The sequence below is a fragment of the Falco naumanni genome, chromosome 4 (assembly GCF_017639655.2).
Source record: "Falco naumanni isolate bFalNau1 chromosome 4, bFalNau1.pat, whole genome shotgun sequence".
In the NCBI taxonomy this organism is placed as follows: Eukaryota; Metazoa; Chordata; class Aves; order Falconiformes; family Falconidae; genus Falco; species Falco naumanni.
In genome coordinates this window covers 76,514,967-76,532,527 of record NC_054057.1, presented here as the reverse complement: position 1 = coordinate 76,532,527, position 17,561 = coordinate 76,514,967, and the positions used below count along the sequence as shown (strand labels likewise).

The 17,561-nt window shown below is 51.2% G+C and overlaps 2 protein-coding genes across 4 annotated transcripts; both read right to left on the bottom strand.

The window, feature by feature from the left end:
- Window positions 1-1,891: 1,891 nt before the first annotated feature.
- LOC121086526 (UPF0488 protein C8orf33 homolog) lies at window positions 1,892-6,621 on the bottom strand. 2 transcript variants are annotated; one of them, XM_040590418.1, is made up of 6 exons: window positions 6,510-6,570; window positions 6,275-6,328; window positions 5,601-6,173; window positions 4,023-4,113; window positions 3,762-3,908; window positions 1,892-3,625 (listed from the first exon to the last, which is right to left on the bottom strand). In XM_040590418.1, the coding sequence occupies exons 2-6, from the start codon at window positions 6,311-6,313 to the stop codon at window positions 3,429-3,431; spliced, it is 1,047 nt and encodes a 348-aa protein (XP_040446352.1). In that variant the 5' UTR covers window positions 6,314-6,328; window positions 6,510-6,570; the 3' UTR covers window positions 1,892-3,428. The 2 variants fall into 2 exon arrangements, with proteins under 2 accessions (XP_040446352.1, XP_040446351.1); XM_040590417.1 differs by having other exon boundaries at window positions 5,601-6,328; window positions 6,510-6,621.
- AMDHD2 (amidohydrolase domain containing 2) lies at window positions 6,568-17,106 on the bottom strand. 2 transcript variants are annotated; one of them, XM_040590419.1, is made up of 12 exons: window positions 16,738-17,106; window positions 16,080-16,216; window positions 15,227-15,366; window positions 14,801-14,855; window positions 14,165-14,377; window positions 13,013-13,101; window positions 12,525-12,669; window positions 12,149-12,256; window positions 11,371-11,439; window positions 10,822-10,923; window positions 8,767-10,427; window positions 6,568-6,648 (listed from the first exon to the last, which is right to left on the bottom strand). In XM_040590419.1, the coding sequence occupies exons 1-11, from the start codon at window positions 16,818-16,820 to the stop codon at window positions 10,339-10,341; spliced, it is 1,230 nt and encodes a 409-aa protein (XP_040446353.1). In that variant the 5' UTR covers window positions 16,821-17,106; the 3' UTR covers window positions 6,568-6,648; window positions 8,767-10,338. The 2 variants fall into 2 exon arrangements, with proteins under 2 accessions (XP_040446353.1, XP_040446354.1); XM_040590420.1 differs by lacking the exon at window positions 6,568-6,648 and having other exon boundaries at window positions 10,407-10,427; window positions 10,822-11,284.
- Window positions 17,107-17,561: the final 455 nt, after the last annotated feature.

The following is a 17,561-nucleotide window of genomic DNA, read 5'->3' as shown; positions in this document are numbered from 1 at the left end:
CAGGGACCAATAACTGCACTTCCACTGACCAAGGCCAAGGGAAGGATCGGAAGAACTTACCAATTAGGGCCCAGCACCCAGGTTAACGGCCAAAATGGAAGCGGGAACGAGCAGCCACCGGGACAGAGCCGGTCTGTGAGGGGGAGGCTGCCCATCGCCTGCTCTCTCCCCTGCCTGGAGTCAGGGTCTGTGTGGAATGGGATTGCATTTTCTAACCTTAGCTAGGGGATCTTTTTACAGATGAGGGTGCCAAGCCTAAAAAGAAGAGAGATCACACACAGATTTCTACCGCCTCTGTGTGGAAACATTCTTGGGCTCACCCTGCCACAGAAAAAACTCTAAAATTCTTGCACTTTGTTCTCAAAAGTGAAACCTTCCCTCTGCTTTCCTCCAGTGTTCCTTCATCCTGTTACTCACTCTAGAAGTCGATCCTCAGCTTTTTACTTTTTCAAAACCAATGCTATTAAGCAAGTTTTGCTCTAGAGGCACTGTTGTACTTCGCACTCACTTTTTGCTTGTCTTTAACTCATTCCTGAGGCCACAACCAGGCTGAACGATATTGTTAGCAGCTTGCTGCCCTAAGAGCCCGGACCTGGCGCTGCTGCACTACATTTAGAGGCAGTCACCAAAAAGATACAGTACCACAAATCCAGTCACCCCTTTTGCACTGCTATCAAATGCATGGCACAAAGCTGAGGAGAGGATGCAGAAAGAGATGGGCAGATCAGAACTGAGCTCAATCTTCTACCAAAACTGAGCTACGCTTCCTTAATGCAAAAACACGGGAACAGAGAACTTCAAACAGATGAGAACATCTTTCTCCCTCACTGCTGTACATTTAATGCCTTTAGGGCATGGACCATACCTCCAGCCAAATGTACTAGAGTAACTCCTGCAGCGAGACTCTGACCCAAACCTGACACTGCTGTAACGAGACATCACTGAAACCCTAGACAGCATTGAAATCCTAAAGAAAGAGATGCTAAATGGGGAAAACTAAATTAAAAAAAAAAAATTAAGACTGAAGTGTGGCTCCTATAAAAGGGAACAGACTGATGGAGCAGACATTTCCTAAATTCTAATATCATTGCTTGTTTCCTTTCAAACAAACAGTAATGCACCAGAGATACTTCAAACACTGAAAAGCTCGAGAGTGAAGCAAAGACTGCTGCAATTTCAGATGCAAAATACTACAGAATTACCTCTTCAAGACACAACCATTAATGAAATAACTTAGCAACATCAGTCAAAAACACAACAGGCATCACCTTGCCTATGAAAACAAGGAGTGGACACAGAAAAGCAGAATGTCTTATCCAGTATCAGAGTCCACTCATGGCACTGACCCAGCCGACTCTGGTCTCGCACTCAAGTCCACAGGTCAAGCGATACATTCAGGTCTATGAAGTATTGGATGGATGAGCATTTGCCTTCTGAATCCTCCAATAATGAAGCACTGTGAAAGGAATACGGGTTGACCTCTGCAGGTCAGCATTATGTGAAGATATCTGATAAAACAGAGGAGCTATTAATGTATTAGGATGCACTTTTCTCTGACCTTTTTGGAGATAAACCGGCTGGATTCGGTTACACCAAACGTCTACCTCACTGGTATCTTTATTCTGACTGTGAATGCCTAATGAATCGTACAAGCACGAGGCAATTATGTAAGAATGCTTCCCAGAATCCTTCTGCTGCCTTCCACAGCACAGGATTTTATAATGTTTTAGCAACTCTACTTGAAACAAGACAAGGAAAAAAAAGTAACTACTTCCCAGACATATGCTGCATAACCAGCTAGGATAGAAAACAGCTGTAGTTCCAAGGTCATACACAAGAAAAATGCTTTTTCCTCTTAGTAAACAGCATGAAAACACTAAAACACTAAAAGTTTGACAATGACACAGCTCTTGTATGTTTAATATAAAATCCTGGAAATCCAAAAAATACTGCATAGTGTTGTTCCATAGAAAGTAACAGCAATGCTCCTCAGCAAGTACAATAATAGTCTGATAACCTATTGGTTTCCAGTTTTAACATACTGAGTTCCAGAAGACTGAGAGTCTTCTCTCCATATTTCTCCTCATCAGATATATTACACAGGTTCAGTTTCTCCTTATGACTAGACAGGCATTCTTTAAAATACATATATATATATATTTATATATAAACACCCAAACCGCAACCCTCACAGATGCAACTGACTGCATCAGAGCTTCGCAATAAAATGTATTTTTTTTTAGCCAACAACGGGGTTTTTTAGTCTTTCCTAGCAAATGTTTTCTACCATCTCTCAGCTGCTCTCAGTACACCCTGGAATCTGCCTACACTCCCATTTCTCACTTTTCATACAGGATGACTGAACTATAAAAAGGAAGGAAAGCACTGCACCCTAGGGACACCTGATATCATGTTTCCTTTTAAAGGACTTCAATTCCTTCAGCTTTTTTAGCCTTAGTGGGGAAGATTTTCTGCATGAACACAGAAGGTGGGCTCAGTGGTTGGAGCAATATCTAAACACTGGAGACACAAATTCAACTGTTTGGAAAGCAAAAATTTAATACGCATCAAGTGCAAAAGATTCTTTGGGCTCTCACCGTTCATTTCACCACCACCCAAGGTTTGGCATGCAGCCTATTTATCCTCTGAGTCACTAGTGGTTGTAACTGGGCTACTTATAAAGTTATTTTTTTAAGAACTGATTGTACATCTTTCCTAGCTGGCCAAAACCTGGCTTCAGCAACAAAAATCTTTCCCTGTCTGGAAACAGCTGTCCTTATACCCCTAGACTACCATCAGCATTTGCAGTTCTCTTCCTGTCAATTAAAGAGATGAATGAGCAAGGATGATTCTCACTCATTTTCCTCCAAGATTCTGAACTCATACTCTCTAGATGGCAGTGATGACACACGCTGCCCAGTGCTTTCTGGATACCAGAAGCTGCACTCACACAGACTCATAAGGAGCGGAAAAATTCAACTATCCCTTATGCTTATGCTGCTGGATCTTCATGACAAACCATTGCCTTCTGCACGCATCGCTGCCTCATCTGCTATAAAAGGTCTGCTCTATTTAAAAGCAACAGGAAAGTGGGAAAATCTCCCAGTATAAAAGACAGATTCTTAGGTTAATGTCAATTCTCAAGGAAGAAAACCAGATCCTTCCAGACTCTGTGCTGGTATTTTGCAAAGGCGCCCTTCTACAGTGTGAGAACAGAGGAGTACTGTGTATACCAAGTCTTACGGTCATACATGCAGCAGGCAGATGGGTTTTAAACCTCTAGATAAGGCACTCTGAAAGAGGATCCTTTCTTTAGGAAATACACAGAGATTCTTGCACAGTATTTTCTACAGCATCTTTCCACCATTTTTAAGCCTACAGGAGATTTGGCACGGTTTTCGGCCACAGTTTTAGTCTAAAAACCTTTCCTAAAAGAAATTAAAGTAAAACTCTTCTTGGGAAGTTAGGAATTTGAAAGAATCTGTGTTAAGTGTCCTGGGTGACTCTGGAGGGGATCCTGCTGAACCTTGGCTTTTCCTGCAAATTCCTGAGTGCTTTCGGATGAACTGGCCACTCTTGTTGCGGATGCTTCCCTTCACTTCCACAATCCTGGCAGATTTTGCAGCTTAAAGAGGGGAAAAACAAGGAGTAAGAGAAGTTTAGTCATCTCATATAGTGAAGACCCACTCCACAAAGCAATACAAAGGGCAGGAGCGAAGCCTTTTCTTCTTCTCTTCCCCCACCATGCAAAGTTCTCCTACCTATCTCCATGAGCTTCAGCTCTTTGCACAGATCCTCCTCCATCTTCTTCCTGTAGTCTCCAAACATGGCTCTCATGAGCTGACGCTTTTTCACCAGTGGAGCCTTGTCACTGGGCAGTGTCTTGATCGCACGGAGAGACTCCTCGACTGAAGCAGTGCAAAGGAGAAACAAAGCAAAGTTTAAGACTCCTCACTGGCTCTACACCTGTGTGCTTGCCAACCCTTCCACAGGGGAGATCTCTCATTTACTTGAATGCTTACCCTGCTTTGGAGTAGGTTTCTGTGTCTTCAGGCCAAGTTCCAGCTGTTCCACACACCAGTACACCTCTTTCCGCAGCTGGTCATCTGACTGCTATGCAACAGAGCAGAGTGAGCACAAGGAAGTAAGCAGTCCAAAAATTAGAGCAGCAGTTGCTACACAGGAAGAAAAGTATCTACATAAAGTCAGGACTACTCCAAATTTTATGTTCTGGTGAGTACTTTATTGACTTCATGACATTTTCCCTATAGTGTTTTTCACTGGATAAAGTTAAAGCACTGGACAAATGTTTAGTTGCAACTCAGTTGCCTCTGATGGATTTTATATTTGGCTCCCATTCACATAATGCTGTTTTCTAGAAAGCTGTCCAGGGCCTTTTCCCTGAAAGAAGCTGTCAAATCAACTTACAGTTGGGAGGAATAAGCATTAACAACAACAAAAAACCCTAATCTGCCCAAATTCAAAAAGCAAACAATGGACAAAATCAGAAGCTGTGTCTTGGTTTCTCAGCTCCTTTGTGCTTGTTCAACCTGAAATGCATGAGGAGAAGGAAGCTGAAAGCCCACAATGATGGAAGAAGCCAAGTCCCATCAAGCAAAGCCACCTGGCTAACAGAGCAACGGAAGGGAGAGGAAAACAGGGTTGCATGCTGTGGCTGAAGCAATTTTTAACTGTTATGTACATGTAAACAGAAAAGCCCTCATGCTGTCTCCTTTTCTTTACAACAGTCTCCATCCAATGGACTGGAAGGGCCATCACCTTCAAATCTTTCTACCTTTCTGGTACTCAGCAGTGTTTATTAGTAGAATTGTTGGTGAAGCAGCACTTTGGATGGAAGGTATCAAGAGACAGGTGAACACCCAGTGTGACTTCTGTGTAGAATACCAATGAAAGGAAGGTTTTCTTAATAATTTTGTATTTCAGTATTGCTCAACTGCCATTGTTTGTCAATAACTACACCAGTGCTGAAAAGAAAAACGGAATGAAGACCTGGACCTTAGCAGAACATTAGAAAACCTTAAGGGTGTGCCTTAATAGTGTGTTTACACATAACTTGCAACTGCAGTCAGTTTCTGGGCCATGCCTTACAGCGGGAACCTTCTCAGAAACACCCTTAAGCTTTGCACCAGACCCTGCTGCATCCTTGGCTACACCAGGTACCTCAGCTTTGCTGTTTGCATTATGTGAGCAATTCATCTTACCCACTAACACACAAATCAGGGGCACAGTGCCTGGTTCAGCATGCACAGATACCAGCTTGGCACTGACTGAGGACAGTTACCTCCATTTTACATTATATATTTATTTTTTAAAATTTTTTTTTTTTCTTAAGAAAACATGGCACCCAGCTTCCCAGGATTAGTCATCACAAGCCTAAACATAAAATGTTTTAGCACAAGTCTGAAGCAGACAATGAAAGACCATTAACTTACTTTTCACTACTTAGGTTCCTCAAATGCCTAGCAAAGGAAGAAAAGAGCTGCTGTAAGAAATAAGCAGCAATCTTTGTCTTTTGGCACTCAAGTTTCTCTTTTGCTCAAGGGTTCATAAACTGTGGGATCCCATCAATATTTAAATACCTGAGAGACCTCTCCTGGGTGGGAAGTATTTTGACATCTGTTAGCTTCTGCCTTTGCCTTCGCCTTCCTGTTGATTTCAGTTTCTTCAATCTCCTTTTTACTGACAGATGTTTTTTGCTGCTGCTTCTTCTTCTTCTTCTTCTGGGCAGCTCCACCTGTTGTTGATTTCTCTCTCACCAGCTCATCTCCAGGGGCAGTCTCTGGTTGGGGGATCTTCAATGTGACATGGCTTCTATCCTTGTTGGGTGCACTACTTGTACGTTGAGTCAACTCGGGCTTCTGCAAGGCTGAATTATGTGGCAAACCTCCTGATTCAGCAGGCAGTGAATTACCTAGCACTTCATGATCTGCCGCACGCTCTGTATGTTGACTTGCTGGAACTAATTGAACCAGAGAACAGTCATCATCTGGGATAGCAAAATTGAAAGCAAACTTGGGTTCTTGTCCAGAGGCAGCAAAACTCGAGGCTCCATTCCAGTTCTCCTTGGTGGCTCTTACACTGGTTTGTATCTGCTCAGCAGCACTGACATCAGGGACTGCTTCCAGAGGTGTGCCACTTGCTCCTGGGTCAATCTGAGAAAGAGTGAAATCAAATTGGAAGCTGTTGTCAGATGACACGAACGACTCTGGCTTTGCCTGAGAGACTTGGTCAAACTGTTTCCCATATACCACACCATCTGAGGCCTGCCCATTGCTTTGCTGCACTTCCACATTGCCAGGTTTCACATCTAGAAAAGACAGAGAATAATGTTTCCATCAATATGCCAGTTTCCTACTATGGGGATGCTACTGCAACTCCTCCTGTAAGGCATTGCTGCAGAGAGGCAATCCAATCAAAAGCTGCAACATAAGAAATCTACATAAAAGGACCAAAGATCACCATCCCCTGAATGGACAGTTCAAGCTCACCTGCCTTCTCCATGCTCTTTTGGTTCTCAGCCATCTTGAGATGATAGTTCCCAAACACGTGGTTCATCACTTGTTGCTTCTTCACAGGAGGAATCTCATGGGAGCGCAGGACCTTGAGAATGTGCTGTTGTCTCCTCTACTGCACTCAAGAAAGAGACCAAGAGAGACCAGAAACAGGTTATGGTGGCCTTACAAACCGTATTGTGGGATGCTGATGACTCTGGTCTCCTTTGAAAGTGTTCTGTATTCATACTTCTGACTAATCCATGACTGACATTCAATTGAAATTAAATTCTCCAAGTGCTTCTAGAATCTGAAATACCATTAAATGCTCTTAAGTGGGAGATATCTTAGCTGCTTATTATACACAGTATGGATCTTACACTGCAATAAGTGCACTACTGACACAGAAGCTACACAGGGCTTAACCACCCTTCCCCAAACCAACTGACAAATCCAAGAGCCTAGCTTGGTGTCTCTTCCTTGGAAGACTGGAAAAAATCTGACCTGAGTAGAGAGCACACTCTGAAAAGCAGGACACTTGACTCTCACACACACTGGCCTGACCACAACAGTAATCCCAGTTCTTTGTGTCAGAGCAAATTATCTAAGAAGCAACACACTTTGTTTTGGGGCTGAGTTGAGACAAGTGACATTTGCCTCCAGCTGCGGAAGGCACCATGCCAGCTCATCTTGGAACATGCCTTGGGGAGCCTTGGACATGGGATGGGAAAATACACAATATTTAAAAGAAGCATAAATCCCTCACCTGCAAAACTGATTCAAAACCTGAGTTTTCTGAAACCTTCTCCCCTCTTACAGGAAATCAGACCAGCGAGTCATAAACCCTTTTCTTGGCTTTATGCTTGAGCTGCAGTGTGTAACAGCTCAATTTACACCATAAAGCAACACAGCACAGGGTGGGACACATGCCCTGCCACATTGCCTACATGGAGGGCATCAAGTGTGCCCTCTTCATGACAAAAATTAGAGACAATAAACCTACTAGCTGTAACCCCCCCCACCCCTGGCAACCCAGGACTTCCCACGATTTTTTGCTTCTTTCTTCTCCTCCACTCATTTTAAAGCCCCCAAATGGAAGACTTCTCGTTTTTCCTGAAGCTTTTCCCGTGACATAATTTGTCTCCACAGCAGGAGATTTCCCTCCAGCACAGCTCCGGCAGCACACAGGATTTATCTTCATGCTAAGCACAAGTCCTTAAGACTACCTTTGCTGTATTTTTACCCTGTCGGCCTCCTATAAAGTAAGGCTCAGAAGTCCACCTGCGAAGGAGTCGGTCATTATAACGCATAAGGAAATGAAAAATAAAAATCTTGCTTCAGCGAAATAACGAGGTGACTGGGGGGAGGCAAGCAGAGCTGCCAGGGAAGCCGTCCCAAGCGAGCCTCCCGGGAGCTGGGGCGGGAGGGAGGTGCCTCGGCCGAGGGCCGGCGGGGAGAACAGGGCACTGAGGTGGGGGGCGGCCGCCCGAAGCTCTTACCCGCTCCATGCCGGGCAGGCGCCGCGGGAAGGAAGCCGGCCCGCCTGCCGCCGCCTGCCGCCGCCCACCGCCGGTCACGGAGCAGCGTGCGGGCGCCCGGGCTCGCCGCTCCGCCCGGCACCAGCCACCGGGACCTGCCCGCCACCGCCGGGGCCGGGCCTGTGAGGAGCCCTGGGCTCGAGGCGGAAGGGCCGGGCCGCCGTGCACCGCCCAAAGGGCTCCCCCCGCCGCGGTCCGCCCGCCGCCCGCTCCCGCGCCTCCGTTCCGCCCGCCGCGCTGAGGGGAGAGCGGGGCCCGCCGTCCCCGCGAGGCCCGGTATCTGGCGTACAGCGGGGGCAAGCCCCGGCGCCGTTCCCCCGGGCCCTGCCTTCGCCGGGGCCAGCGCAGGGGGGGCGGGGGGTGCCGCGGCACAGCGGGGTCGCCTCGGCAGGAGGCGGAACGGAGGCGCCGAGCCCCCCTTCGGCGGGGTAGCTGAGGCCGCCGCGGCCCGCCTGCCTTCCCCGAGGCCCGCAGGGAGCCGCCGGGCCCTGCCGGGATGCGGGCCTGGCCGCTGGGGCCCCCTCCCGGGACCGAGTCCCACGGGCCCCGCCGAGCCGCAGGGCCCGGGGCCGGTGCACGGCGCAGCGCCGCGGGTCGGGCACCGCGTACCCGCCGCGGGCAAGAAAGGGCAATACACATATACAGGCACGGTGCCACTTCTGGTTTAGGCTTCCTTTTGATTATTTAATTTTGTAAATAAAAAAAAAGTTAGACACCTTGTTCCGTATGCATATTTCCCTCGGATTTTTTTCATCAGCAGTCAGAAGTGGCCCCGCTGAGACTCATAATGCTGTAGCACGTCACATTTTGCAGCACAGTATTTGACATCTCTTTCAAATGCTTGAAGTCGTGGAGGTTTTAGTTTCTGCTGACATTGGCAGTTGATGTTAGAAATTCTCCAAGGCTGCCAGTTATTCCAGCAGGGCTCTAAAGTGCTAGGAAAGCACTTCCGAATGTTGCTGTTCGAGGTTATAAAAAGGTACTGGAAAAATCAGCACACTTCTGCCAATCTTGATCAGACTTTTGTCTTGCTTTACAACCTCCACCCTCGCTAAGGCTTAACCCTTGTCTAAGCCCTCCCCTCACTACAAAACCCATCTAATTCAATTGAGGCTTATCAGAGGTTGTGCAAGACTTATCGCAAGGCTCTTCTGACTGTGGCAGGTTTGAAATTACCGTCAGTCTTTGCACAGAAGCGTCCAAATGTCAGTAAAAGAGCTGACAGTCAAGTATCAGAGAAGATAATAATAAGCACGGGAATAATGAGCTATCAGCAACTGTCTTGAAAGGCCAGAATCCCACTGCAGTTCTCCTCTTCCTCAATCCCTGAGCTGGACCGAGGGGTCATGAGCTTGTCACCACCGGTCTGGATGCGTACCCCAAAGCAAAAGCTTCCCATCTGTGGCCTGATGGCACAAACCCATCCGACAATGCAAAGGCTCTATTAGTATGGCTGGGCACAGAGCCTACGGAACCCAGCCAGCCAGACCAAAGGGTTAAGAGGACCATTGCCTTCTGTGGCAGGATGCTGTCCATGTCTCCAGCTGAAACCCCGTGCTGCAGACTCAATGCCCATGCAGGGAAAAGGCACAAAGGACCAGCAATACCTGTTTTCCTGGGTTTGATCTCTGCCCTGAGGATTCAGCCCGTGTGGATTCACAGCCCCACAATGGCACCAAGTTGGCAAGCTGCACCAGCCTTGCTCTGAGGACATAGGACAGAGGGACTGCCGGGGGATCAGAACACGATCCTCAACTTCTGCTGACACAACAGGAACCTTTTAATGTGAAGAGCTGCGAGCTGAGCTGGTGGAAGCTGATGTCTAACCAGCCACGACTGCCCGGGAGGAGGCAAACAGCAGGCAGAGGAATGGCAATGGCTTGAGCCTGCCTCGGGGCACAGGGCAGGTTAGCGTGTGCTGTATAAAACAGTGCAAAGGCTGGGACTGCTTCACACTGCTGTTAAGATGGCAACAGGAGCACCTCTGTCTGGGGACTCCATGCAGGATGGCTGTGCAGTCCTTCGGGTCAGTCCAGAGACTGACAATTCCCCCCCAACACAGATCTGCCTGCTTTCCCCACTCCACCAACTGAGCACCAACAAATTTGTTGCAGGCATGGCTGTAACTGGAAGCAGCAGCTGGGCTGGAAAACGCAGCTCTTTGGTATGAGGCTCCTTTAAGGGAGTTGCAGAAGGAATTAGGAAAAAAAAAAAGAGAAGTGGGGTGGTTACCAAAACTGCTAACCACAGTGCCAGGGAGCCTCAGAGGGCACCAGGACAGCCCAGCATCACATGTCTAATGCATCCTGTCTCCAGACTTCCTTGCCTGCGATGTATGTGGCTTGCACATACAGATCATCATTCAGCATCAGGAAATCTGCATTGGACAAGAAAGAAAAGAAGCAGCTGTCAGAGAAATGGAACATCTGAAGATGGCTGGGAAGAGCTGGGCCCTGGAGAAGAGCTTCTCCCCACCCCATAAACAGCAGCAGGATGGCAGTGTGGTGCCGTCCTTGCTGTGGCAGCCCTGCTCCATGCTTGGCTGAGATGTGGGGGTCTCTCCAAAGGGCTCATGAAACACCACTAGCATCCAAGAGAAAAACTACTGGAGCAAAAGTCCAGAACAAATCCCAGGCAGAGCAAGTCTCTTCACAGCTCGCACTGAAACAGGGGATGAAGATGTGTTCACGGCAGCCCCTGCTTTGCTCCAGCACCTGGGAGCCCTCACATCGTTGTCCCCGTACCAGTACCTGCTGTGCCCATACCAGTACCTGCATCGGAGTCATAATTTAGTGTTCCCTTTCTGTGTTCAATCCCCAGGAGCTGGGCGGGATGCAGAGATGCTGCCTCCAACGCGGTCTCTACTGAGCACCCTTGGACAGAGAAGGAAGGAGACAGGGCAACAAACAGCTCTGTTGCTAGAGCAGCCCAAACTCCCCTGGCTAAGGCAACTGTCAGCCTAGCAGGGACCTGAGCTGGAACAACCTCACCACAGCTGGATGGAGCTGGGGAGAAGAAACATCACTATGGGAGAGAAGCGGGAAGAGGCAAACTGAACACCTAGGGTATGGGGAGGGGAAAATCATTCACCTTTGTGAGAAAGGAGTAGGACAGTTCACCTCTCACTAGTACTATGGGTTAAAATCAAACCTCCCCTCAAAAAGGTGCGCATCTGAAGCCAGTGGCACTGTTCCCAGCGCTTCTCATCATGCCTCAGGTGAGAGGGAACGTTCCCTAGTGGAGCAGACACAGCTGGCAAAAGTGATACCTCTTCCTGTGTCAACATAGGGAGCAGCAGCTTGTGGGCAAGGCTCACTCACCTGTGGCTTCTTGGAAATGCCGCACACATGTGTCCATGGTTGCCACACTACCGCTCAGGGTCTTTGTGCCTGGGAGAGGAACAGGATGGCGCTGAGTGGGTCCCAGAACTCATAGCAAGAAGCAGGATGGTGGGAAAGCATAATGTGACCAGAATGGGCAGAAACCTGGGCTGCACGAGGAGCAAGTTGGAGGGCCTGCAGCCATTGCTGCCAAGTGACAGAATGCAGCAAGGAAGAGCCCATGCTGGCAGTGCAGGGAGAGGTGCCAGGATGTCACCCCACAGCTCCACCGTAAGACCCGGACTGGGTGAAACTAGTTCACAATGTGGGCACCTGCTACCAGAGACAGAGGAAGGGAACTGAGAAAGGAATGATCTTTCTCTGAAATACCTTCCCAGTCTCCGACTGCTTGCAGCTTATGGAGCTTAGTTAGCAAGAAGTGGCAGTGTTACAGTAAAGACATGGTACAATAAATATCTGCAGGATTTCTCTGTCTTTTCGTACCTTGCTGGAACCTCTGGCATCCATGACACTGGGCAACAAGGTGTTTAAAAGTGTTGCCAACAGCTACAAATTGACAGATTCCTCCTCCCTCCACAAAGATGGGGCACCTTCTCCTCTTTACGAGGTGCCTCATTCTCCCCAGGGCCAAATCACAGTGGAGCCATCAGACACCAAACCCCAAGAGGGTGGCACAGCACTGCGAGGTGCGCTGAGCTCTCTAGGAATGGGCACGAGTGGCAGTGCTGTCCCCAGCTCTTTAGCAAGAAGCACTTACCTGCAATGTAGGTGTTCAGCCCATCGATCACCACCACCTGCTGACCAAGTGTGTGCCGACCTGGTGCCAGCCCCATGCCAGCGATCGCATCCGTCACTAGCACCAAGCCTGAGGAACACAAGGAAAGAGGCTGCGTTAGCTTTGCAGCTCTTGCTGCAGCTCTGAGCACTGCCCCACTCTGGTCCTCCTACAGCGGGGCCAAGGTGTCCCTAGCCACATCTGACCAAGACAAGAGGGCTTGTGGATCAGCACACAAGGCTGTGACCTCTTTTAGGCAGTGAGGGCAGCATGCCAGAGCACTTGCAGGGGTGTTCTGTGGGAGATGGCACAGTGCTCAGGACAGCTGGTGACGCTGTGTGGGCCTCTCATGGCTCACCTTTGGGGTGGGCTCGGTGGGCGATTCGCAGGGCGGCAGGGTTGGTGTGGATGCCATCAGAGATCATACCATAGAAGACCCTCCGCCCAGCAGGAATCTTGTCACTTGTCAGCAGCCCTACGATTCCAGGATCACGATGGTGGAACTGCCCGAGGGGAGAGAGAACAAGCTGTGGAGCATCACCAGGACTCGTGGGCCAAGACCCTTCCTCTCAGGTGACGCAGCTGCCATCTCTATTAAACAGTGCCTGGTAGCTGGGCGCTCAATTCTCTACCAGACAAATGTGGGCACTTCCTTGAATTTCAAGTTTGCTACAGCCTTGACTCTTTTCGATCAGGCAATAGAAACCTGAAGGCAGAGGTTCAGCGCTGAAACCTCATTGCAAAGCCTGGTACAAAACAAGCTGGGGAGAACATGCATCTGTGGGGAGCAGGAGAGAAAGCACCAAAAGCAATACCAGTGCACGGCAAGCGCCCTCGGCTACTCACCGGCAACATGGCATTGAAGAGGTGAGTGATGAAGGTAGCACCATGCTGCACAGCCTCCTCAGCCTGGGAGAGATTAGCCACTGAGTGACCTGGGAACAAAGACCAACACATTCTTCTGCCCATCTCTCCATTTATTTCCCTACAGGAGAGGAGACACTCTGTCACTAGGACTCTACTCTGATGCCCCACCCTGGGCTGATGTCTGAGATGTCAGCCTCAGCACAGAGGTGCCTGGCCATGACTGTGGGCACCCTAGCTGGTTGTTTTGCTTGAACACATTCACTGTTCACATCACAACCATCACAAATGCTGCCTTGCTCAGAAAAAGTTGCCTTCAGGCTGGGTTACAGGTCCAAGGACATGCCTTTGTGCTGTCCTTGGAAATTTAAAGGCATTACAGAGATGTATCAAGGGAGTAGAGACAGCAAGGACTTTGCCAGGAAAGAATATGGGGATAAAGCTATCCAGAAAGAACATTTTGTTTTCCCCAACACGGACGGCAGCTCTAATGCTCTGTGGACAAACCATGCTTTTCTGTAGTTTTTCACTTTGTGTGGCTGTGAGATAAGAGATGCTCCGTTGTATGAATCCCCTTCTCACTTAAGGTTGAATTTCACCCTGAATAACTCCCCCCTCTTTTTTTTTTTAAAAAAAAGGAAAAAGAAAGAAAAAAGAAGAAAAAAAAGAGACACTGGAGTAAGAGGTCTCCTATAGCACTTCTGGTTGAAAAGCAGCATTATCAAAACTCAGCAGTAACCCTTGGAAAATGATCTCACCTGTCAAATAAGGCCTATAGCAGTGGAACTTCACCACATCATCAACTCTCAATTACACCTTTATTCACATAAGACTGCTATTCTCTCCTGTGTTTGAGCAGCACCAAATGCTACGTGGTGTTAAATGGGAAGGGCTCCTCAATCCATATAATGTTTGGCCCTTACTGTACAAAGGGCAACAGATTTGCAGTGTCGAGCAAGGTCCCCATTTGTGACAGGTCTGTCTCCTCCATATAGGCCAGGCCAAAGAAAATCCCACTCCGCCCAGCTGCACTGAGACACCATTACAGATGCTACACCCCTGAGAGGGGCTGCCTGGCCCGCGTGGCACAGGGGGGACGGAGTCTCCCTAAGCCCCCTCTGCCCCAGCCCTTACCGAGTGAGACACAGATGCCCCGCTTGGTGAGTTCCTGGATCACCTCACTGCTCCTCTTCATCTCTGGGGCCAGGGTGACTATCCGGACACAGTCCAGAGACCCGTAGGTGGTCAGTAGGTCCTGGAAAGCACCTGCCTCGAAGGTGCGGAGGCAGTGTTCTGGGTGCGCTCCTTTCTTCTCCTTGCTGATAAACGGTCCCTCCAAATGGGCCCCTGCCCAAACAGGAACACAAAGCCATGACCTTTCCTCTCCGCACCAAGGACCAAGAAACCTGCTGTGTCCACCCTGCTCCAGTCAAGCTCTTGCTGCTCTCCTGCAGCAAAACACATGGCTCAGGTAACTTGGGAGCTCAGCACAGCAAAAGATGCTGGCAACTGGCCAAGCCAAGACACCTGCACTGCCATTACCAACCCAAAAGGGCTGGAGTTGTGTGGGTACAATGACCGAGACCACTGCAACAGTCAGGCACAAGCTGAGGGAGAAAGCGGCTCTGGGCCCACCTGTATATCCCTCCCATCGAGAGAGCTCCAGCTCCCAACTATGCTGTCCCCACAGCAGCTTCTTTTCCCTAACAACAAGATAGTTACCTACTGAGGGTAACACCAGGGAGAACAGCAAGGGACAAAACCACTTACCCAGGATACCTGCTCCATGGGATCCACCGTTTGTTATACTGATCTGAGGGAGAACCTAGAGAAAAGGGGTTTGTCAGACATGGCATCCCAGATACAGCACCCCAGACTGCCAAAACAAATCCAGATGTTGGGTCTGGAGAGAGCTTTGCTGCTGGACCACTTGAGACCATCAGCCAAACACAGCTTACAAAGAAAAAGTCAGCTCAAGCCCTGTTGTGCAAAGCTGGCCCGGGAGACATTGCTGCCTCAGCAGTCTAAAGGTTAAGGCCAAGAAATCCAGGGGTAAAGTCCAGCTCCTCCTGCCCATGGCTCTTGCACCAAGGCAGCTATTCCAGTCTCTACATGTCCAGCCTTGGCCCTCTCACCTCTTGGTACCAACCTCAGCCCTTTATCACCCTGCGGATGAGAGGGGAGGAAGTCCCTTACCTGGTGGTACACAGATGGAGGAGAGGTCACCAGGGTGGGACAGAAGGAGGTCACTCCATGGGAGAGGATTTTCTGACTGACCAGGTCAATCCCTGATTTGAAGTCATCTGTAGCTAGGGAGAAGTCCACCCCAAAGCCTCCTGCACCACGAACAAAACAGAGATGAAACTGCAGCTTCCCCAGTGGACATTTTCCCACCCAAAAACGCCAAAGAAACATTTTGCATGACTGGAGTGAGCTGCTCCATTTGTATGGCACCGACCAGAAGCAAAGGGCTCCACCAGCACTTCTGTCCTACATTCATGAGGCGCTGTGAGTACAAATCCAACCAATTGTCCTCCTGAAGGGCTCTTCCCCACAGCATCCCCATGTTTTGTGAGCACTGAATTTGTATTTTGATGCGGGGCAAAAATCTGAGGATTTCCCACTGAAAAGGGGATTCGACTTCCAACGCAAACTACCATCGAACAAGCCATTCTTGACCCTCAGGAAAGAGCTATTGCACGTATCGTTTGTTCCCTTGAGAAGTCCTGCTCTGTCCTCCCTCTGTCCTGGAGATACCCTAAAGAGGGTAGGGCGGGCATCCTGCCAGCGCAGGGGCAGGATAAAGTGTTGATAAAAATGAGGTTAAGAGGAAAGCTGGGCTGAAAACCCCGCCTAGCCAAAGGGGATCAGTGACGTGACAGCAGCAACCATGGGCAAAATTGTTCTTTATCGTTGGTTTGGTGACTCACATCTATCTCGAGCAGCTGAAATGCACTTGGTCACAGGCAGTACACATGCAGCAGGGTTTGAAGGTCTGGGATGGACAAACCTGGGACCCCCTACCCCTCTGCACAAAGCCTCACTGTACCGTTGATCTGGACATCGATGAAGCCGGGGGCGATGATGCTGTCCTTACAGTCCAGCTGGATGTCGGCAGAGCCCTTCTCGTCAAAGAAGAGTTTCTCCGGGTTGAGGATCCTCCCCTCTCGCACCCACAGGTCCTCCCTGAAGGAGGACACACACCAAGCTCCTGTGACAGCTGCAGTGGAGCACACGGGAGCAGATGGCCATGGCCCAGTGACAGGGGTGGCCTCGGGCAGGACAGACCCCCCCAGCACCCTCCGCCACGGGGCCGCTGATGTCTACCAGGGCAAAGCTGCTCTTCCAGCAGCGACAGCGCCGGCAGCCCTCCCCCTGCCCGGCCTCCGGCTTTACAAAACTCACGGGAACGGGATTTTCACGGGCAGCCCGTCAGCTGCGGTGGCCGCGGGGCCGGGCAGGGGCGGCAAAGCGAGGGACGAGGGCGCGGAGCGGGGCCGCGCCTCACGCCCGCCCGTCTCCTCCGGAATGAAACCCGGCGGAGGGGCCGGGGGGCAGCGGGAGGGCAGGGGGCGAGAGCCGGCAGCTGCGCACGGGGGCCCTGGGGACAGCACCTCGGGCGCTCCGGCTTCCCGGTCGGCTCTGCAGCGCGGCCGTGAGCCCCGGCACCCCCGGCACCCCCGGCCGCCCGCATCCCGCACCCTCACCTCTGCAGCCGGTGGCCCCGCAGGATGCGGCAGTTGGTGAACTGGACGATGGGCGCGTCGGAGACGGATTTGTTGGACGGCATCGCGGGGCTGCTGGAGCGCCCCGGCGGCCGGGGCCAGGGACGGGGACGGGGCGGGGACCGGGTGTGGCGGAGCGGGGCCAGGCCGCAGCTCCCCGGCGAGCGGCTTCCGCGGGAACGGGGAAGCCGATGAGGGGCGGGGGGCCGGAGCACCGCCCCGGGAGCAGGTGGTGGGTGGGCCCCCGCCCCTCCCCGTGGCTCCGGACCTACGCCGTGAGGAAAAGGCCCCGCCGCGGGACCCGCTCCGGCCGGGCCCGGTGCAGCTCCCGGCTCCGCGGGGCGGGGCCGCCGGGGCCGCCGGGGCGGGGCCGGGGCGGGCGGGGCGGGGCCGGCCCCCCCTTGCCCCGCTGGTTCCCGGCCACGTGAGGCCGCTCAGGTGACTTGTTGGGATTCCCCGCGCGTCCCGCCCCGCGCACGTGACCCCCGCAGCCGCCATCATGGGGCAGGCGCCGCCATCTTGAGGAGGTCGGCGCAGAGTCTGACTGGCTGCTCGGCTGAGGGGAGCGGGCGGGCCCCGCTGTCCTCCACCGCCACGACCTTGCTTGGATGGCCGGAGGGGAAGGAGAACCGGCGGTGAAGAAGCTCCCTTTCCCGGCTGTCCTCGGGCTGCGGTATTCTGCTGGCTCACGCTGTCCGCAGGGCCTGTGGCCTGGCCTGGCCGCCTCAGGCGGGAGGGTGGCAGGCCCCTCTGCCCTGCAGGCCCAGGTTCCTGCTTGGCCCGCTAGCAGCATGCAGTGCAGGACC

Coding starts and splice junctions, on each gene's coding strand:
- LOC121086526 (XM_040590417.1), bottom strand. CDS start 6,576: ATGAACCACGTGTTTGGGAACTATCATCTCAAGATGGCTGAGAACCAA. Junction 4,114..5,600: donor ACCCAGGAGAGGTCTCTCAG/GTATTTAAATAT, acceptor TCTGTTGCATAG/CAGTCAGATGACCAGCTGCG. Junction 3,909..4,022: donor GAAACCTACTCCAAAGCAGG/GTAAGCATTCAA, acceptor GCACTGCTTCAG/TCGAGGAGTCTCTCCGTGCG.
- AMDHD2 (XM_040590419.1), bottom strand. CDS start 16,820: ATGCCGTCCAACAAATCCGTCTCCGACGCGCCCATCGTCCAGTTCACC. Junction 12,670..13,012: donor TCTTCAATGCCATGTTGCCG/GTGAGTAGCCGA, acceptor CCCCTCGGGCAG/TTCCACCATCGTGATCCTGG. Junction 11,440..12,148: donor GCTGAACACCTACATTGCAG/GTAAGTGCTTCT, acceptor TTCCTCTCCCAG/GCACAAAGACCCTGAGCGGT.